Below are 21,830 nucleotides of genomic sequence, written 5' to 3'. Positions count from 1 at the left end.
TATTCAGGAGGACTGTCCCAATGGGGATTTATCCGAAAGCTTGAAGGGGCTTTGGTTCCTCTGGTTCATGCTTCTCATTTTACAAATGTGACCTCGAGGAGATTTGCGCGGTGCCTCCTCCCTGCCGCCGCCCCTTCACCCCTCACCACTTCTCCGAAGGCGGCTGGCGGTCTGTTGCACCAAGGGCCATGTTGCTCAGACCTCAACAGAGGCACGGATGCCACCTTTTCGTCAGTGTGGGAGCGGGTGTGGAGGCTACCTGGGTCTGCCCTGGAAACTGCCTTGAACTTGCACCCGACGGTGACACGGCATGCCATCTGTTTTGTCCCCACAGTGTGACCCTTATATAAAAATAACACTGGGCAAAAAAGTAATTGAAGATCGAGACCACTACATCCCCAACACCCTCAACCCGGTTTTCGGCAGGTAACGAACATTTCTAAACGTTTCTCTGTCCTTTGTTTCTCCACGGCTTTTCAGTTAAGGATGTGACATGTGCCCAGCTCTGTTCTAGGCCCCGGGACCGTGACTAGGAACTAGACACATATTCTCGTCAGCAGAGCAGGCAGTAAACACGTAAGGTCACAAATGCAAGTGAAAAGCGCCATGAAGAAAATAAAGCCAAGTCATAAGATGGGCTTCTCTTAGAGAGATCTGCTCTGAGCCTGGGAGGTCAAGGGGGCCAGGGCCCCGGGAAGGGGGAGGGGACAAGACCCAGAAGTCCAATACGCTTGTGGGTAGCAGACCAGAAGGACGGGCAGTGACTCACCTGTAGCCACGTGTTGGTTCTCACTCCCCGAATCCAGTTTGTGCTGGTTCTCTGGGACATTCTAATTCCACCATTTTGGTCCAGTGAATGTATTAATGTGCCTGTTACCAAAACTGAGGAGGGGGCAGAAAATGATGGGGTCCAAATGCCCCTCCGTCTTCTGTTCCTGAAGACTCTTAAAAAAGCATTAGTTTCTCCACCGTTACCACATCAGACTTGTTTCTGGGCTGCTACACCGATCTATCTCTTCAAGGAGATGAGGTCCTTCTCAAGGGGAGGGCACATCCAAGTCACCTCTAAACAGCACCCGGATTTTTCAGCTACCGGCTGCATCCACATTTAATAAAAGCTAATAACTGCTGAACTTTTCCTGGGTACACGCACCCTCTGGAGCCATTTATATGAAACATCTCAACTTCACAACTCTGGGGTGCTATTGTTCATCCCCATTTGACAACAGAAGAAACTGAGGCACAGGGAGGAAGAGTCTCATGTGCCCAGCTGGCAAGAGGTGGAGTCAGGATTCGAACCCAGGCCATATGACCGTAGCATCTGTGTGGTATCCACGTGAGGCTCTCTGTGGCTGCCACCATCTCATTCCATGGTCAGCCTATCAGCAGGGCAGGGCAGGGCAGAGGTCAGCAGCCCCACATTACAGGGGAGGCGCATGGTGCCAGAGCTCTGTCGACAGAGCTAGTACGTGACAGAGCCAAGATTTAGGTAGGAATTCCTGACCAAGCCCCAGGCTTTTTTCCAACACCCTTGGTAATGCTTCATATTCATGGCAAAGCCACCACCTGTAGAATAAATGGTCTTTGTACAAAACGTTTATGAAAAGTGTTATTTTCCCAGAACCTTGCCAAACGGGAGAATACTTTGTTCTTGTTTGATGTGTGGCCTATATTTTAATTTCTGGCTTTATTATGTTGCCCATCCTCTTCTTTTCTACTCGTTTGTTGGTTCGCGTCCTTATGCACTCTCTCGTGTGTGCGCCCGTATGTGTGCACACACGCCCGTCTTCATCACGGTCTCTCAGGTTCACACGCACTGTTCTCCCTCACACACACTCACACCTTGTGACACACGCACACAGGACCGCACTGTCACTCAGCTCCTGAGCACACGCGTGCACACACCTGTGCACGCATGTGCACACACACACACATACACACACGCTGCCGCACACCGCAAAGCTGCCTGCCGGGGCCAGGGAATGGAAATAATCCTCTGGCACGGCAATATGATCATTTTCCTTTTCTTCCGCTGATCCAGCCCTGAGGTCTAGACAGGAAAAGGCACGCAGGGCAGGAAGGAGGGCTCCATGTGAGGGAGACAGGGAAGCAGGGGAAAGCCAGCTTTCACGGGAGAAAGGCGGCCCTGTCTGAATCGCGCGTCTCTGAGGAGCCAAGCACAGGCTTAATTAAGTGGCAGGAAAAGTCTTGCTTGGAGCCCCCCCCGCCCCCGGGAGGAAGCGACGCTGTCAGGCTGTGCTCAGCCAATCTGTGCCCGGTGTGTGTGTGTGTGTGTGTGGAGTCCCCTCTCAAAGGAGATGCCGCCTCTGCAGGCCTGTGGATGGCTCTTGGTCCCTAGCCTGATTCTTAGGGGGTGACTTTCTTCTCAGCGGAGACCCTCAGGGGTTCTGGGACAGGAATTCAGAAAGGGGCAACCTTTCCTGTGTGCTCAGCCATCGTTCAGTATATTCCCATCACATCATAGCAACATCCAGGTCATGTTCAACAGAATGTGTGTCTTCTATAGAATGTTAATTGGTGTTCCAAGAAAAAAAGTATTCCTTCATCAAACCAAGACACCTGAGTGAAAACAGATAATAATGCAGGACTTCTCAAAGCCTTTAGTTTGACCAGAGGAACTCCAAAACAAGTGGTTTTCTTTTCTTCCTTTCTTTCTTTTTTTTAATATCACAGCTACTGGGTTTTCAGCAATGCAGTCATGCCAAGTGCTTTCTAAACATTTCTTTGCCTGACCCTTATAACAACATGGGATGGTAGGTATTACTGTCGCTGTTTTACAGATGAGAAAACTGAGCACAGAGAGGTAAAGTAACTGGCCTAGGGTCCCACAGCTAGTAAGCAGCAGGGTTAGGATTCAGACATATGTATTTAAACCTGAGCTCTCCCCCTGAGCAAGCATGTAACGTTGCATTATTCTTACTTCTAACACGTACTGCTTCTCAAGTGCTCCTACCCACTGCCACCCACCTGGCTGTCCCAGTCACCATGTCCTCCTCCAGCAGCCACAGTCACTGCCTGGGGACTCTCTGCAGAAAGCCTTGATTTGGGGGTGGGGGGTTAATTAATCTATTTATTTTGAGAGTGAGAGAGCGTGCCTATGTGAGCACGTGTGGGAGAGGGGCAGAGAGAGACAGGAAGAGAATCCCAAGCAGGCTCCGTACTGTCAGTACAGAGCCTGACACGGGGCTTGATCCCATGAACTGTGAGATCATGATCTGAGCCAGACTCAACAGTAGGTTGCTTAACAGACTGAGCCACCCAGGTGCCCCAGAGCCCTGGGTTTTTTTTGTTTGTTTTTGTTTATTTGTTTGTTTGTTTTGTTTTTGAGAGGTCTGGATAGAATCACGGAGATTCTAACATTGCATTTGCTTATTTAGAATGTATGAGCTCAGCTGCTACTTACCTCAAGAAAAAGATCTGAAAATTTCTGTCTACGATTACGACACTTTTACCCGTGACGAAAAGGTGGGAGAAACAATTATCGATCTGGAAAATCGATTCCTTTCCCGGTTTGGGTCCCACTGCGGCATACCTGAACAATACTGTGTGTAAGTTGTCCTGGCCATAAAAGTAGACAATTTGTCCCATCTAACGTCAATACCTGGGGAAGGCTTGGGTCCCTACTTCTGTGCCTGACTTCACTGAACCACTCTGACTCAGACATGTACTGTTTTTAATAACTGGACTATCTTCGGGAGAATAGGGCCACAGCATTGCCCAAGTCCAGGGCAATGCCCACCCCACCCCCCGATCAATTTTGTGATGTCCCTCTTTCCCTAAGTGTTTTCTATAGTATCTAATGAGGTACAGCTTGCGTTTTCTGGTTTATGAGCTTGCCTATTACGATTACAGTGATTGCAGTCAAACCCCTCATTTTGATGGAGGATGAAACTGAGGGGGGAGAAAAAGGATTAACTGGCTGGGGCCAAAGTAATTGCGGATTTTAGGTCTCTGAAATAGATTTCTAGGCAAAAGCCAAAGGGTAGAGCCCATTCCCTGCTCCGTCACTACATGGGGACGCCTGTAAGAATAAATAGGAGTATATGTGTATGAATCCAAGAAGAACCTCTCTGCCCTGTGATAACTCTGAGTGTGGACTGTTATTCACAGTTCTGGAGTAAATACCTGGCGAGATCAGTTGAGACCAACACAGTTGCTTCAAAATGTAGCCAGATTCAAAGGTTTCCCACCACCCATCCTTTCCGAAGATGGAAGTAGAATCAGATATGGAGGTCGAGACTATAGTTTGGATGAATTTGGTAAGTGCAAAACCATAGGCTGCAAGCTGGTTACAAAGTATAGCAACTTTGCTGGGTCTGCTTTGGGAGGGGGATGGGCAGAGCAGTGCCCTAATTATACCACAGGCGACTCCGCACACATGACTATCTAACAAAAGCCCCATTATAGCAGGGTTTTGCTGTCTTGTCAAGTGTCAAAGTGTACACATTTTCTTGTCTGTCTTAGGTTTCACTTGACCTTTTTAGGTCATAGCCACTGGAGCTTTGAACACAAAGTTCTAGTAATTAACTAATTTCTATGTAGTGCATAATTAGCTCATAATTTAGCTCAAAAGTGCTCAGATGGTAGTGCAAGAATTTCTCTTCCAGGCTTATTCCACCATTCTTCCAGCCCTTCTCTGAGAAGGCTCGGGGATGCAGGGGGTTTGTTTGAGGACTCTTCTGAGTTCACATCTGGCTCACGTCTGAGCTTGGGGTCTTGCTCTTTCTCCAGCAGTAATTTATAATACAATCGGTCCTGACACATAGCCAGCTAGCTGCGCTATGACAAAGCCTGAAATAAGCTTAATAGAGCATAAGAGCTGTGGCATTATTCACGGTGTTGCAGGGAGGGAGGGCTTCCCAGAGGGGGTGGCAGTGGAGCTTGCCTTGAAGGGTGCACAGGATACCCAGAGAAGGCTGAATAAAGACACACAGGAGTGAAGGTGCCTTCCTGATCCTGCACTGTTTATTCCTGACATTGCAAGAAACTATGCTTTGTCTTCCCATTTGAAAAGGACTTCTGCAAAAGGGATAAGGAATTAACTGGCAAGCAACGTGGCCTCATAGTTAAGAGTACCCCCAGATAATCAAACAACTCCCCCCAAAACTGTCTCAGTCACAACGATCATTCCAATTACTATTGTTACCTAACAAATCACCCCAAAACTTAGCAGCTGAAAAAGGTCCATTTTGTTTTGCTCCCAGTTTTGCAGGTCAGGACGGGCTCACCCACTGGGCAGTTCTCACCTGAGTACCTCATGTGCTTGGCTGCTGTCAGGTGTCGGGGGAGGGGCCAGGCGACAGGCATCCTGGCTCCACGGAGCTGGATGTCCAAGATGGCTCGCACACATGGCTGGCAGTTGATGCTGGCTCTTGACGGGGGCTAATGATCAGAGCACCTACTCAGGCCTTTCCAGAAGGGCAATCTCTAGATACTCATGCTCGTTCCAGGGCAGATGGCTTCCCTCAAAGCAAGCATCCCAAGTGGACCAACCACAAGTCACGTGGCCTTGTATGCCCAGCCTGAGAAGTCGCACAGCATTCTTTCTCCACACTTTAGTGGTCAGATATGTCTCCGGACTCAAAGGAAGAGGACATAGACCCAACCTCTCATGGGAGAAGTGTCAGAGAATTTGAGGGCTGTTTTTAAAATGCCACAGTAATGCTAGCTGCTATAACAATTAAACTTCCAAATGTCGGCGGCTTAACACAATAGAAGTTTACTTCTCAGAAATTCACAACAGGTATTCCGATAGGCAACAAGCCCTTGGCGTTTTGCAGCTCTGCCATTCTTCAACGTGGGCACCTAAGGTTGCTGTTTCTTCTGCATCCAAAAGGCAACAGCACATAGAGTATCTTTCACGAGAGGGCTTTATTGTGCCCCATCTAGAAGTGACACATGTGTCACTTCTACCTGTGTTACATTCTAGCCAAACTAGGTTGTGTGTCCACACCTAACAGCAAGGGAGGCTGAGAAACAGAATCTGGCTGTGAGCCTCTGCCAGAAAAGTAGATACAGGCTGCTCTTACTTACACATTCTGGTATGTTCTGGCCCCTTTGGTGTTGGCAGCCCACAGGTCAGGTGTGAGACTGGTTGGGGTAGGGCCCATGGTCAAGAGCTATTACTATCAATGACTCCTTCACAAATCAAAAGTTCACACACTGGCCCTGCCTGTCCAGTTTGCAGAGTCTGGTTGGAAGGGATACATGCCCCTCAGGGCAACTGTTTCAATGCCACTTTCTATTCCAGAGGCCAACAAAATTCTGCACCAGCACCTGGGGGCCCCCGACGAGCGTCTTGCCCTTCACATCCTCAGGACTCAGGGACTGGTCCCTGAGCACGTGGAAACGAGGACTTTGCATAGCACCTTCCAGCCAAACATTTCCCAGGTAAAAGAACGCTCCGTCTAAAGACCCATCCTCCACATCCCAAACGCAGTGGCAACAGCTGACACAGATTTGCCTCTTTTATCTCTTTCAGACACTTTTAGATACACAAGAAATAGAAGGGCAACTCAGATTAGCTTTATCCCAAAGGGGAAATAAATTGTCAGAATTTCCAGGTAGCTCACTAAATCCAGACAGGAGGGTGACTACGGCTCAGGATCTCTCCCTGTCTCTTACCTGTTTCTCTCTCTGAGTTTCTGTTGTTCTATGCACTTCCTGTGATCCCCTTCCTATGAATCGGAATATTGTAAAGAGTTTCTAAGGTTTTCATGTTATAATGTAGCCCCAATCTACTTCCAAATGTGGAAAGGATTGGTTGCCCCAACTTGGCCCAACTCTCCACCACTGGACTACTCAGCTGCAGCCAAGCAGGTGGGGTCCGGGGAAGCACTGTACTTGGCCCTACCTGGGTGAGGCGGTACTCTCTGAGACCAAATTGCCAGGGAGGAAGCTGGGCTCAGTGCACAAGATGGCTCATCACAGGACCACATGCATAATGATGCGGGAGAATTAGTTTCCGGCAGCTGGGGAACAGTTTCCAGAGAAACCAGGAGAGACATGGCAAATGACAGGATGATCTGGGTGGAAGCTTGTTACAAGGAAGCCTCCTGGGATGTGCTTGGGAGATTTGGATTCAGTAGGTCTGGGGTGGCTGGAATCTGAGTTTTAACAAGTACCTGGAGGGGTCCTAATGCAGGTGGCCAGGAAATCACACTTTAAGAAATACTAATCTAATGGATGCAAATCATGTTGACCCCACACAACTGTGGACAAGCTTATCTATAAAAAGTGGCCGCAGGTGCCCTGGGCTTACTAGTTTGTCACTCACTTCTTGCTTTTATTCTGTTCTACATTTTCATTTCTTCCTTTTCTTATTATTCCTTCCCCCAAAGAGCCCATTCCTCCTCTTCTCTCTCCTCCCACACCTTAAATAAAGTCTTAAGAAATTACAAATTTGTAATTACAAATTACAATCCACATCTCCCCTACACCCCTCCCTCAATCCCTTTTACCTACCAAACTGGACAGACTATAGCTGGGTCTTAGGAGACACCCAAATGCCTCATGTTCTGCATCACGCTTGATGTATTATAGAACCTTGAACCCTAGAGGTTAGTTAGAAGAGAGCCAGGATTGTAGGAAAATATATCCTTTTTAAGAGTTCCAGTTAAGTCATTTTGATCATAGCGTATTAGGAAGCCAGTCTAGTTTCCTTGGTAAACCTTTTATAGACCAGTCTGAAGGCAGAGTCAACAAAACATCTGAAATCAGTTTGTGAAATTTAAGTTGCTTCATGGGGTTGATATAGTTTGTTAATGGTACCCCTAGCCCATCTGGAAGAACATTCTAGTCAGATAGATGGACCTGGTCTGTGGCAGGGGAAGACCTGCTCCGGACCTCACCAAGATGGCACCACAAGGGTCAGTTGGGCTTTCAGCCTCCCCCTTCTTGCGAGCCTCCTCCCAGGTGGTGGGCACTAGCCAGCCAATAGCAGGGAGTCCTCAACTTTGGGGAACAGTAATGTTCTTGTCGTTGTTTGGGTCTTTACTCTGAACGTGCCACGTTGTAAGTCCTTCTTTAACAAATTAAATACCATTTTACATTACTTTGATTTTCTATCCGGAGGTAAGTGGAGAAACCCTTGGATGTTACAAAACTGGGATTGATAGCAAGTAGGCAATGTGACGAATAGAGTTCTGAGTGAGGGACTCAACTTTAAGTCATTGTAAGAGGGTATGTGAGCATGTTTGGGGTGGGGGGGGGCGGTGTTAGTGATATGAAGCCCCTTCATTAACCAGGGAACACTCAGACGATGATAGAGTGGGCGCATGCAGTCATCAGAGGTTTCTGGTGAGAGTGGGAAGTGGGTGCCCTAAATGCCATTGAAGATAGATGATTTATCTTGGTTCGCTCTCCTACTTCTACTCTTTTTGCCTTCCATATGGACTAATAGTTAGCAGGCCCAAAGAAACAGTTTCACCTAGAAGACATGAAAGAAAGCTATAGGCTTCGCCGCTCATCATATAACTTAATTTCTCTTTTCATTTTTAAATGATTTAGGGGAAACTTCAGATGTGGGTGGATGTTTTCCCCAAGAGTTTGGGACCACCAGGCCCTCCTTTCAACATCACCCCCCGGAAAGCCAAAAAGTAAGTAACCATGAGACCCTGCTCTATCGGACTGGGGTCTGGGTGCAAAATCACCTTCAAAATGTGCTCCTTTCAGGTACTACCTGCGTGTGATCATCTGGAATACCAAGGATGTTCTCTTGGATGAAAAAAGCATCACAGGAGAGGAAATGAGTGACATCTATGTCAAAGGGTAAGTTTAGCATGCTAGTTTGCCTCTGACAGACTCAAGGAACGAAACAGATGCTCTCCTTCATGAGTCATCATTATGAAAGGTGTCCATTCTAGGATCCTTGGTTATTTGAAGTTCTTCTATTCCATTAATGCAATCTGCTCAGGAAACTCCAGCAGGACAAAGGGAGAGAGAACAGAAAGAGAAGAGGAATCTCTGTGGATCTTGTTTATGAGCAATCTAGTAAACTATAGGAACTGATAAGCAGTTCTACATTTCTCTTTTAAGAAAATGGGTTAAGTTTACTAAGCCGACTTATTATTTCCTTTTAGTCATTCTTTTAGTCAGCTCTTTAGTCATTCTTTTTAGTCAGTTCATTTTTATTCCTTTTGATACCTTGAGTAACTAGCCCTAGAAACACAAGTAAGGCTTGTTAAATTTCACTTTGTATATATTTTACTACCAGCAGCTAAAGTCCAGGGGAAAGAGGAAACATTAGCATATTTCAAAAAAAATCATTGATTCTACCAGCATTTATGGGATGCCTGCATCCAACATGTGAAGTGTCATAGCTGTTCATGATTCTGTTACTCGTATCATTCAATTCCAAATAGTCCATGTTGATGTTAGTTTCATGTTATGCCCTGGATCAAAGATGTTGAGTACAGAATGGCATAGATGATTAAAATGCCAGACTCTGGAGCCAAACTACCTGGATTGAAATCCTGGTACTTTTCCTACCAGCTGAGCAAGTTAGTAAACTCACTGTTTCCCATCGTAAAAGGCAGATATAATGATAGAACCCACTTCTCTGGGATATTCAGAACATTGAGTTATTCAAAGCATTTAGGACAGTGTCTGGCAGATAGTAAACACTGGGTGTCTTAGGGTTCTCCAGAGAAACAGAACACGTAGAGAGCAAGAGAGAGTGAGTGTGTGTGTGTATAGAGGGAGGAGGGGGAGGCAGAGAGAGAGGGATTTATAATTAGGAATTGGCGTGCATGATAATGGAGGCTAAGAAGTGATTCTGCCATCCGTAAGCTGGAGACCCAGCAAAGCCCGTGGTATAGTTTAGGATGAGTCCTTCCTCTGCCTTTTGCTCTCTTCAGGCCCTCAACAGATTGCACAAGGCCCACCCACATGGGGGAGGGAAATCTACTTCACCGAGTCCACCAGTTCAGATTCTACCTCATGCAGAAACACCCTCACAGACACACTCAGAATCACGTTTAATCTGGGCACCCTGTGACCAGTCACATTGACACAAAAAATGAACTATCACCCTGTGTAAGTGTTACTTACTATTACTACTAGTAATATACTACTATTACTACTATAATACTATTACTAGTATTACTACTATTCCACATAGACCAGGTTTGGTTCTTTGATATGTGAAAGATAAGATTTGTTGAAATTTAATGCATTCATAAAGTGATAACAAAGTTTCCCTTACGATCCCAAGTGGCCCTCAGTCAAAACTTTGTTGAAGACATAATTACTATCATTTGGGCTCACTGTAAACAAGGAATGTTTCATCAAGTTCTTCATTATTCTTTCTCATTTCAGAAACTTATTACCATTCCCCAAGGAAAACTAATCCTAGCTAATTATATATATATATGCAAATTTATTTGACTCTCATAAGCATTGTTTTCTCAAATCACAGAAACAAACTCAGGTAATACTGGACTGAGAGAAAACTCTTCTAATCAAAGAATAAAAGCACAACCAAAAGTACCATGTCCTATTTGCAATTAAAATCCAAATACTATATGTGAAAAGATGAATTATGTGTAAATAGCATGCCTAGCACCGTGCACATGTGGGTGTTATACACAAAGTTATACGCATATGCACACAAATACATGGAGTAGTTCAACTTGTTTTAAAGTAAAAAATGTGAAAAGATTCCTATTTAAAACTAAATGTGAGGGGCACCTGGGTGGCTCCGTCGGTTAAGCGTCCAACTTCGGCTCAGGTCATGATCTCGCGGTCCGTGAGTTCGAGCCCCGCGTCGGGCTCTGTGCTGACAGCTCAGAGCCTGGAGCCTGTTTCAGATTCTGTGTCTCCCTCTCTCTGACCCTCCCCCATTCATGCTCTGTCTCTCTCTGTCTCAAAAATAAATAAACGTTAAAAAATTTTTTTTAAAAAAACTAAATGTGAAAAGATTCAGGAAAAAAAAAGAGCGGGAAGAGCTTCAGAGGGTAAGCGGTCTGGGGAAGGAAGACGGGAGCACTTTCAGGATATTATCAGGAAGTGAAGCCATTGACATCCTAGCCAAAGAGTGTGGACTCTGTTCAGCAAGTTAATTTAAAACCTTAAAAGTGAAAAAGAGGAATCTTTCAACTCATCTAGCTAGTCAGTTAATTAACTAGCAAAAACTACAACTATTGTAGTTGAATGATATTAGTAATACCACTACTAATAATAGGATCTAATGTTAGCACGTGACCTTACGTGACCTTCTAGTCTCCATGGTCCTTTGAGGCAGAGTGACAGGCCTGGACTTTGGAGTCAGACCAACAAAGGCTTCATAATTCTTAATTAGGACTTAATTCTGTCTGTTGCTGGCCGTATGACCTTGTGGAAGTTATCTATTCTCTCTGAACCTCAGTTTTCTCATCTGTAAAAATGGAGATAGTTATGCAATTGTTGGGAAGAATAAAACAAGGCATGCTAATTAGTACTGGTTCACAGCAGATGATCCGTAACACAGTTAAGGATATCCCTCTTCCCGTTCTGGCCCTTCTAAGCCATGATCTTTCCTTCTGTCCCCATGTCGACCAAGTGAAGGGAGCACAGATTGTTAACCACATTTTACAGATGGGAGATGAAGCCCAGATTTCATAGCCAGGCCTGCCTCCTACTGAGAATCTCTATCTGTGGGATCCAGGCATCAGTATTTTTTAAAAACTGCACGGTCGATTCCACTGTGATTCTAGGTGCCGTCAGCCTGCAGAACCATGCATTCTACCCCTTTACCAGGCTAACCTCCAGCATTCCCATGGTTCCTAAAACACACACCCTCCCAACAGCCGGCAGATATGACAACAGTTTCCTCCCTCGTGTGTTCATTCATTTATTCATTCATGCATTTATTCCTTCACTGGACCTACTACATGCCAGGCACAAGGCAAAGGAAACTTTTCCAATGTCAAAAGTTAAGATGTTAAATTGTTTATGGAAGTGAATTTTCGTAGATATGCAGATGGAAATAACTTGGCTTACGTCTCCCTTGCTAGTCTCGTTAATGTGATCATAGTGCATTTAAGAATAATAAAAAAAGGAAGCTGTAAGATTACTTGAGTCATGCCTGTTTTGTTTGCTTAAATGAAATATGGAAGAGGAAATGCTAAAATTTTGAACTAACTCATATTCATTAAGCCTATCAGCAGTGATGACAGACACTGATGAGTTATAGTTATAAAGACCAGCAGCATAGCCAGCAAGCCTCAGCGTTCCCAAAATAGAAGTTGTTGATATTTTCCAGAAAATGTCACCTTATCCCTGTTAACTGAAGTCTAAAGGGTTTCCTGCTTTTGGTTTTAGGGGAATTATATTTTATTTGGCTACAACCTGTGTTGGATGCAACAGAGCGCCTCCCCTTAATAAATCACCCCCAGCTCCGCAGATAACTGGAACCCGCCCAAGAAAAGTGCATTAATTTCTTCTGCCCTTCACTTCCTTAATCACTGCACAGTTTTGTGGCTAGATTACCTGTCAATCCCGTGAAGCTAAGTCTGTTTGCTTCTGCTTTTCAGCTGGATTCCTGGCAGTGAAGAAAACAAACAGAAAACAGATGTCCATTACAGGTCCTTGGATGGTGAAGGGAATTTTAACTGGAGATTTGTTTTCCCGTTTGACTACCTCCCAGCTGAACAACTCTGTATCATTGCTAAAAAAGTGAGTTCTGAAATAGGCACATGGGAAGTGGGTGTCATGGACAGATACAGGGCATGTAGGAGCTGCTCAGCCCCTTAGGGGTCATGGGTCCAGCTCTCTTGTGATACAGACAGGGAACCTGGGACCCACAGAGGTGCAGATACTTGCCCAGGCTCACAAAGCCAGGACAGCTATTTGTGCAATTAGGAAGTATCTGGAACACAACTGTCCTTCCCTAACATGTTGGCAGCAGGGTGAAAGATCTAGCAAAGGGTAGATCCGGGGGTCTTGTATTAATATAGGCAACCACCTAAGTGTGTTTTTATACCACAGGGAGACTGATTTCTTCCCGCGATAAGCAGAACTGTTTGACTCGTTAACCAAACAGGTGAAATATTAAAGTAGGTGTAATTTAGGGGTGCCTGGGAGGCTCAGTCAGTTAAGCATCCGACTTCGGCTCAGGTCATGATCTCACAGTTCGTGGGTTTGGGACCCGTGGAAGGCTCTGTGCTGACAGCTCAGAGCCTGGAGCCTGCTTCAGATTCTGTCTCCCTCTCTACCCCTCCCCCGCTTTCTCTCTGCTGTCTCTCTCTCTCTCAAAGTAAATAAACATTAAAAAAATTTTAAGTAGGTGAAATTTTCCTTTTACCTTCTTTATTAAAACCCAGCATCTGTTTTACCTCCCTCAGAAGCACTTCCCTGAGGGTTCAGGGCCCTCGTGGTCTTAATGATAAGACTCTAGTTACAGAACTCAACTCAAACTGGCTTATACCAAAAAACTGATTTATTGGTTCACATTACTAAAACGTCCAGGGATGGCTGGCTTAGGAATGCCTGGATCCCAAGTTGAACTGATGTCTTTAGAAATTGTTCTCACTTTCTCCACCTCTCTCTCTCTGCCCTCTCCTGTGGCCCTCCTTCTCTGGTGGAGGCAAGATGGCTGCCAGCAGCCCCAGCCACCTCCTGCCCTCCCAGAAACCTCAGCAGAAAGAGAAGAACTAATCCCCAATGGCGCCAACCAGAGTTCTGGAATTGGGCCTCAGTGCCTCTGCCTGTTTGGGGTCACGTTCCCATCCCTGAACCAACCAATGTGGCCTGGGGATGCAGTGCTCTGACTGGTTCTGGGGTTAGGAATAGAGTTAGTTCTTCCCGAACTGCAGGACAGTCCCCAAGGAAAATCTGGATGCTTTTTTTTTTTTTCTCCAAAAAGGAGGCCTGAGGTCTGGGCAGGCAATAATAACAGATGTCTTTTATGGGTCCCCTGTCCCATTCCTGTCCCTCACATTCTATAAACTTTTCCTAGCTCTGCCTGCTCACCTTCTCTCCCCACACCGGATCAAAATGCATCTTCGTCATGTCCCATATAACCAGACCCGTCCCTCTGCTGGCCCTGCTCAGTGCTGACACTGTGGGGAGCGTTTTTCTGTGCCTGGTGAGAGAAATGCCTCCAAAGGGCACTGTCTAGAGACCTACTGGTTCAACCAGATGTCAAATCCTGCACACTTCCAGATGGTGAGGCAGATTGGCGAGAAGGGGAGGGACTTAGGGTCAAGTAGGCCTTTCTTACTTACCCACATCTACTGCTGGACCCCTCAGCGCCCTGAGTGTCACCTGGAGCCTGACCCCACACAGGACAGTCAGTGGGGCCAGGACGAGCTTCCTAGCCCCTCAGAGCCAGGCCCCCTGAGCCCTGCAAAGGGCAACATTCATGGAATGTCATCTGAAAAACAAGAAATAATCCAACCATCTTTTCTTCGAATTCATGAATCACTGGGGGATTCCCATTACGTAGGTGTGATTAGGCTGTGGAGGTGTTATTGTGGTTGGCTAATATTGTTTGGGCAGAGGCAGAGACCAGAGGTGAGAACTTAGAGGGCCTTACCCAGTCCTCCCTCCACCCAGCTTTAGAACGAGGAATCCGGGGGTCTTGGTTGACCACAGCGTGTAACAAACAGCAGTATTGTCAAAAGCCAAAAATGTCAGGACATTTTAAACCTGCACTGAGAAAAGGGAGAAAGCTGGGTCCCAGTCTCCTCACCATCATGTGAAATGATGTGCTCAGATACCCACATGGGGTGGGAAGAAGGTCACCGAGCAAATGTGACACCCCAGTGGGTGATATTGTGGGCTGGCTTCGGACAGCCTGGCTGTTAGTCTGAGCTGGCCTAGTGGTCTCGGGGTGGGGAAGCAGAAATAATCACTCCCCAAACCCCAGGAATGGCAGCAGGAAGTCACGCTGATAGGAACATGGCAGGCAGGAAACCTTCTGTTTGGGGATTGCCTGGGGCAACCTTTTTGTCACCCAGCTGGTGGCCTTGAGACTTCCGGGAGAGACCGGCTGCCCTCCATACCATGGGGTAGAGGGGTGAGGGCAAGGGAAAGGGGTGTTAGAGGTGGGATGCAAAGGAGCGAAAAAGCCCCATGCCCTGATACTGGGGTCTCGAGGGGCCCAAAGGGAAGGTTTCAGAGTTCAGTGGTGTCATTTGGTTTTTCTGTTTATCTTGTCATTTTAGGAGCATTTCTGGAGTATTGACCAAACTGAATTTCGGGTCCCACCCAGGCTGATCATTCAGATATGGGATAATGACAAGTTTTCTCTGGATGACTATTTGGGTAGGACTTACATTTGGATACTGTTCTCTAAGAAATTTTACTTTGATTTAGTGAAATCAATTAAAATTTGGAATCAATTATTCAAATCTCCAATACTGTGGGTAATTAAGGGTTGGGGCACACTCATGCCTGGATGTCCCCTGGGTGGTGTGGGCTGCCTGTCTTCTGTCCCAGGTCCTCCGAGAATTTCGTGCAGTGAACGTCACCCTTTTCTGCAGGCCCCATCTACTCTCAAGGGCCCCTGAGGAGGCTCTTGCACCAGCTCCTGTCTTGCCATGAAGACACAAATCCTGTCTTCACAAGGGGATCCCACACCCCTGCCTCCACTTCCAAACTACCCACTCTACCTCCTCAGCACCTCGGAATTGGCTCCCTCCTCCATGCTGCTCTCCAAGATTACTGAGGTTCCCTAATGTCATCAGCCATTGTTCCTTCCCCCAGGTCCATCCTCCTCTGTGGTTAAAGGCACTTACTAAACAACCCCCCCACCACCACCATGTTCCCTTTCTTGGCACACATGCTCCCCACCCCCACCCCCAGTACATAATGCTCTTCTGATTTCTACTTTCCCAGGCCCGGGGTCTGCCTGGTTGGCCAGCTCTGTTTTTTCCTCCCCCTCTTTAAATACAGGCTTTTGCCTTCCCTGGGGTTCTCTGGCCCTTCCCCCAAACAATTTACACTCCCCACTCAGTTGAAGGTAAAGCTTCAGTGTTCACCTGTCAGCAAGGTATGACTCCTAAACCAGCACAAAGAGCCTGACCACTCACAGTGCCTCTGTTCAGGGCAGCTTGAGACCACTATGAGCAAATTTCAAATTTGCATTCAGTGGATGTCTAGTCTAGTCTAGTCTAGTCTAATCTAGTCTAGTCTATAGATGTTTAATTATTTTGAGCTTGTAGAAGAGCTCAGTTTATGTTTGTGTCTTTGAGAAATAAACTGTGTCAACCTCTGTGAGATGCAGAGTGGTGGGTAGACATTTCTCTACCACTTTCCATCCTATCTGGAAGGAATTTTAAATGTCTACCAGGATCCCTTTCTCTAACTCACCCATCACCTGCTCAAGATCATTGTGTGCCTCTCCTCCGACAAGAACATTGTGTTCACTTGTGAACAACGGCTGATCCGTGGAAGCTTATGTGGATTTAATTGTTTCCTTGGCTAGGTTTCCTGGAACTTGATTTGCACCACACCATCATTCCAGCAAAATCATCAGAGAAATGCAATTTGGACATGGTTCCAGACCTCAAAGCCATGAACCCCCTTAAAGCAAAAACTGCCTCACTGTTTGAGCAGAAGTCCATGAAAGGATGGTGGCCATGCTTTGCGGATAAAGATGGCTCCCGTGTGATGGCTGTATGAGTATTTCCCAATTCGGGGTCATTTGTTTCTTTCATCATTCAGGCTTTGCCCTCTATCAATCGATTTACTCCAGATAAAGAAGTGTTACATTGATGGGGCTTTAAGCTACAGGAATGGTTTGTACTGGGATTACAAGAGAAGGTGGTAGATGCCGTGAGTGTATGTTTGGGGTTGCGTGGAAAGTGGAGGGATTGGAATGGTAGAAAGCTGAGAGTCCAAGTGGTTGCACCATATTTCTTTAGGACCCTCCTTCCCTGAGAAGGCTAATTTATCCAGAGTTCCAGTACAATTCAGTACAGGAAAGGGAACTTCAAACTCAAACTCTTGTTTAAAAAAAAGTAAATTTTAAAAAGGTGGAAGAAGCAGGGAGCCCTGACATCCACTGAACAAGAAGGCCATAACTTACAATTTGGAGAATTCAAGATAGATTGTGGTAGAGAAGCAGAAGTCTGGGTTACCATGCCAGGTCACCAAAAACTACCTATTTCATCATGTATTATTGTCATTCTTATAACAGCTAACATTTTAGATCACTGATGATGAGCCAGACAACATGCTAAGCGACTGCTTTATGCTCAAATCTTGTTTTTAAAAATAACTTTGAGGTATAATTTACATAAAATCAACCACACCCATTTAGAGTGCACAATTCCATGTGTTTTGACTGATATAGACACTTAAGAAGCCACCACCAGAATCAAGGATCCAGAACATTCCCACTGCTCCAGAAGTTTCCTTGTGCCCTTTGCAGCCTACTATCTCCTCCACCCCTGGCCCAGGAAACCACTTATCTGTTTTCTACAGAGTAATTTACACAGAATCTCATTTCGTTCTAGACATTATCTCCAAATTGTAGATTTAAAAAACAGGCTTGGATATAATATTATAGGTCAACTATACTTCAGTTAAAATTTTTTTAAAGTTTTCTTTATCAAACAAAAGAATAAAAAATATTGCTGAACTAAGTAAAACAAAAACAAAAGCCCCCAAAACGGGCTTGGAGAGATGTAGCAACTTGCTGCGGGCAGACACCTCATTTTGTCCGACTCATTAGCATAGGAGTCATTTGGCTCCACCCCCTAACCAAGTGCTGGGGTTGGGGGTTCTTAGGCTGCCGTGACCAAGTGGGCATTCTGGGGTCCTAGAAAGCCCATTACGAGCCTGGCCATAAAAGTGGGCAACTTTCTAGATGTCTTTCGGCTTCAGTGTCCTTGGGGGCACATGAAGGAAATAGCAGTACCTGCTGTATAGGGTTGCTGTGAGCCTTACATGAGATTATCCACGTAGAAGGCTTAAACAGCATCCAGTGCATCACTTAGGAACCTGTATAAACACGAAGGCAGCATTCATTCGTTCACTCATTCATTCATATATTCAGCTAGTGTGCATCGAGTACCCATGAAGTGTCAGCCCTGCTCCAAGCAGTGGGGCTACTATGGTTAAGCAGGAAGTATGCAGACTCTCTGGGAGCCTACAGTTAATGCTCAAGAAGTATTAGATATTGGTATCAGCAGTATTTAGGTTAATCTGGGTCCAAATAAAGTTACGAAGGGTAGTGTGTGAGAAGGCAAGGAGATGGCTATGAGAGAGTTAGATGATGGGGTACAGAGAATGAAAAGCAGGGACTGCGGGGAGGGAAAGCAATTTTTCCTCTCAGTTTCCCACAAGGAGTCGGTTCAGAAACACATGGAAGAGGAAATGCGATGAAATCTCTTGAGGAAAATTTAAGGCAATCTAAGGATTGTTTTACAAGAATAAAAATCATTGCTCAGGGAATACTCCTTGGGTTGAAGTGAAAATATTTGTGAAACGTGATGTCATGTGTTTAACCTGTTCTGCTTTACTGAAGGGGAAAGTGGAGATGACGTTGGAAATCCTCAATGAGAAGGAGGCAGACGAGAGGCCAGCCGGGAAGGGACGGGATGAACCCAACATGAACCCCAAGCTGGACCCACCAAAGTGAGAGGCCCTCTTTGTTCTTCACAACGTCTGATCCCCAAACACCTGCAGTCTGAAAAGCCCCCCTTCCAATGCGCTTAACGGACTGGATTCACTGTTGTCTTAATTTTGTACTTAATGGGGGTGGGGGATGGAAGCGCCCGGTGATCTGGCTTCATTTTAACCCTTGTCCCTTCCCACGAAACCAAAGTGCAGAGTATCTTCAGCATCTTAGGAGGCTACAAAATGTTAAAGAATCTTTCTCAGCCAACTAAGGGGAATAATATCTTTTCTTGACTTTATAAATGTTATTAGTTATTCTCTAAACTGTGTTAGGTTCTGAGGTAAAATTCCTGTCCCACCTGAACTGGGTAGGTAAAACCATTTCTTTGCAACGCAGCCGGCCAGAAACCTCCTTCCTGTGGTTCACCAACCCGTGTAAGACCATGAAGTTCATCGTCTGGCGCCGATTTAAGTGGGTGATCATTGGCCTGCTGATCCTGCTGATCCTGCTGCTCTTCGTGGCCGTGCTCCTGTACTCCTTACCGGTGCGAGTCCTTGGCCTCTCGTCTTGGCGTTTTGTGTGTGAATCACAGTCTGTCATCTAACTTGGGTCTGGCCTTGGTTGCTCTTCAGCAGACTGACCTACTTCGTGGTTGTGGTGTCGCAGCCCTTCAACATGTGGAAATTTTGCAGTAATGCGTGTTGTGATAAGCATGACATTCTTAGGGTTTCATAATTACAGGCAGAACTTCCTGGTTGGAAGAAAAAACTTTTGGTTTCAAGAATTCTAGGAGAAACCCCTCAGACCTTTAGCAGTATGTACCAGGACAATAGCCAGCATTTCTGACTGATCTTCCTGCCTTCACACTTCCTTGGTCCAAACCATCCTGTAGGCTAACTCCTTATCCTAGCATTCACAGACTCCCCCCAGTATGGGCTCATTGTAGGTCTACACTAATCTTGAACTTCACTCAAACTAGCTAGTTCCCCCAACCCCCAGCAGGTATTGCCCTTACCTGACAGGATGCCTTTGCCAATGCTATTCGCTTGCCTGTGTCGTGTCTGTCGAAACTTTCTTATTTGTTCTTTAAGGCCTGCATCACATAACCTGTCCCTTAAGTTTTCTTTAACCACCTCAGTCATAAATGGGAGTCTAAATGGGAGGTTTGCCAGTGTGCCTAGAAGTAGTACCTCCATTCTTTCATTCAAGGAATTTATTGAACATCTACTATAGGCTAGGAATTGGGATGTCGAGATGACCAAGGCATGATTTCTGCCCATGAGCAGTTCATGGCCTGAGGACAAGTAGACATAGGAACAAGTCAATTACTATGAAAGGCGAGCTATTATGGACATATGACCAGATTATCATAGGACCTCATTGCTGAGGATGGTTTCACCAAGGAGGGGGCACTAAAGCCCATTTTGCCAAGTGGAGAAGGGATAGTCCAGGCATTTAAAGACCCTTACTTCGATTCATATTAGTAATAACACAGCTGTTTTTGTGTAGGGCGGCATAGTCACAACCCCAACAGCAGAGATTTTAAGTCTCTATTTTTTCCCAGTATAATACTTTCTGTTTGTTAATGCACACACACACTATTTTCTAGTTATAAGTAGTCCAATCTGTCTTGACCATTTTAAAAAAAACTCCTCAGTTATTTTTACTGATTTAGATTTTATTGACTTAAACAAGTGGTTCCCTACTGGGGGCAATTTTGCCCTCAGGAGGATGTTTGGCAATGTCTAGGGGCATTTTGGTTGTCACACCTAGGGGTGCCCGTATGCCCCTGGCATCAGGCAGACAGAGGCCAGGAAAGCTGCACATCTTGCGATGCACAGGGCAGTCCCCAGCAATAAAGAATCACGCAGTTCTAAATGTTGGTAGTGCCAATGTTGAGAAGCCCTGACTTAAAATATACACATTTTTTAACATTTTTGTTTCCTTTTCAGAACTATTTGTCAATGAAGATTGTGAGGCCAAATGCATAATGAAAGCAAAGGTTCTTTTCAAGTCATCCAGCGATGAGGGAATCCTGTCTCTGTTACGGACCAAAACCAAGAGTGATTTTGTGTCTGAGACAACATCGCCGTGACTTGTCACATTACTTCACCGAGGCCATCAGTTCCCGGAGGGTCTAGGTCCTGGAAAGTCAGGCCAACAAGCAACATTTTTATTTTCTTATCTTGTGAAATATTAAAAAGTTTTAACCATGTTTTTCAGGATATTTTTCAAGGTGGCTGGTTCCATTTAAAAAAGCATCATTTTTACATGTCCTTAATTTTATAATTCAATTTTTAGAAACTGCTGAAATCAAAGTGGAAAAATTTCTGCACCTTAACTTCATATGCTTATTTGTAATCAACAAAAAGGACTCTGCGTTATAAAATATTTAGCATAGCTAGAGTAATTCTTATTTATGCCTGCAGCCATTGTTACGATATTTTATACGGATGAATGTCATGAGACTCTATTCAACCTCTGTGATGGACTCAAATAAAAACATTTCACCTTTGACACATAGCTGTTTATTGTAGCTGTGGGCTGAGTTGGGAAGGACGCAGTTTCCAGTCCTCTGGGTCTCAGCAGATGGAAGGCCACAGCATCCCACTTGGCTGTAAACCTTTTATATATGTGTGTTGCCAAATCCTAGCCAGTGGGCCAAACTGAGGCTAATATAATAAATCACAAAAGCTAACAGTTATCAGAAGTACTCACTCTGGGGGCGCCTCGGTGGCTTAGTCAGTTACGTGTCCGACTTCGGCATGTCATGATCTCACGGTTCGTGAGTTCGAGCCCCGCGTCGGGCTCTGTGCTGACAGCTCGGAGCCTGGAGCCTGCTTCGGATTCTGTGTCTCCCTCTCTCTCTGCTCCTCCCTTGCTCATGCTCTGTCTCTATTGCTCTCAAAAATAGATAAAACATTAAAAAAAATTTTTTTAATTAAAAAAAGAAGTCCTCACTCTGTGCACAGCATTGTTTCACATGCTTTATGTTTATTAACTCATTTAATCCTCCAGATAATCCTATAAAGGTAGATAACATCAACTCCATTTTACAGTTGAAGAAATTGAGGCACAAAGGTTAAGTACTTTGCATAAGGCCACACAAACAATCAATGGTAGAGCTGGAATTGGAACCCAGGCAGTCTGGTTTCTTTTCTTCCTCACTTCTCTTAACCACAACATGATACCACCGTGGGAAGGCTATCAAGGGGAGCACAGGGCTGAATGGTCAGGTGATGAATGACAGTAGCGACCCAGT

The 21,830-nt window shown here is 45.5% G+C and overlaps 1 protein-coding gene across 6 annotated transcripts in view; it reads left to right on the top strand.

Moving 5' to 3' along the window:
- Positions 1-21,085, top strand: part of MYOF (myoferlin) — a 151,311-nt gene extending 130,226 nt beyond the window's left edge. For 5 of the 6 annotated variants that reach the window (XM_045438241.1, XM_045438239.1, XM_045438237.1 and 2 more), the window contains 12 exons: positions 335-426; positions 3,399-3,569; positions 4,132-4,280; positions 6,272-6,411; positions 8,530-8,618; positions 8,695-8,790; positions 12,534-12,675; positions 15,168-15,267; positions 16,430-16,620; positions 18,476-18,585; positions 18,965-19,112; positions 20,521-21,085. In XM_045438241.1, the coding sequence (XP_045294197.1) occupies positions 335-426; positions 3,399-3,569; positions 4,132-4,280; positions 6,272-6,411; positions 8,530-8,618; positions 8,695-8,790; positions 12,534-12,675; positions 15,168-15,267; positions 16,430-16,620; positions 18,476-18,585; positions 18,965-19,112; positions 20,521-20,559 (1,467 nt within the window). In that variant the 3' untranslated portion in view covers positions 20,560-21,085. Of the gene's footprint in view, positions 1-334; positions 427-3,398; positions 3,570-4,131; positions 4,281-6,271; positions 6,412-8,529; positions 8,619-8,694; positions 8,791-12,533; positions 12,676-15,167; positions 15,268-16,429; positions 16,621-18,475; positions 18,586-18,964; positions 19,113-20,520 lie in introns of those variants that run through there. The other variant, XR_006701606.1, reaches the window with a different exon arrangement.
- The last annotated feature ends 745 nt before the right edge of the window (positions 21,086-21,830 follow it).

The sequence above is a fragment of the Leopardus geoffroyi genome, chromosome D2 (assembly GCF_018350155.1).
Source record: "Leopardus geoffroyi isolate Oge1 chromosome D2, O.geoffroyi_Oge1_pat1.0, whole genome shotgun sequence".
NCBI classification, from domain to species: Eukaryota; Metazoa; Chordata; class Mammalia; order Carnivora; family Felidae; genus Leopardus; species Leopardus geoffroyi.
This window is presented reverse-complemented; position numbering and strand designations above follow the sequence as displayed.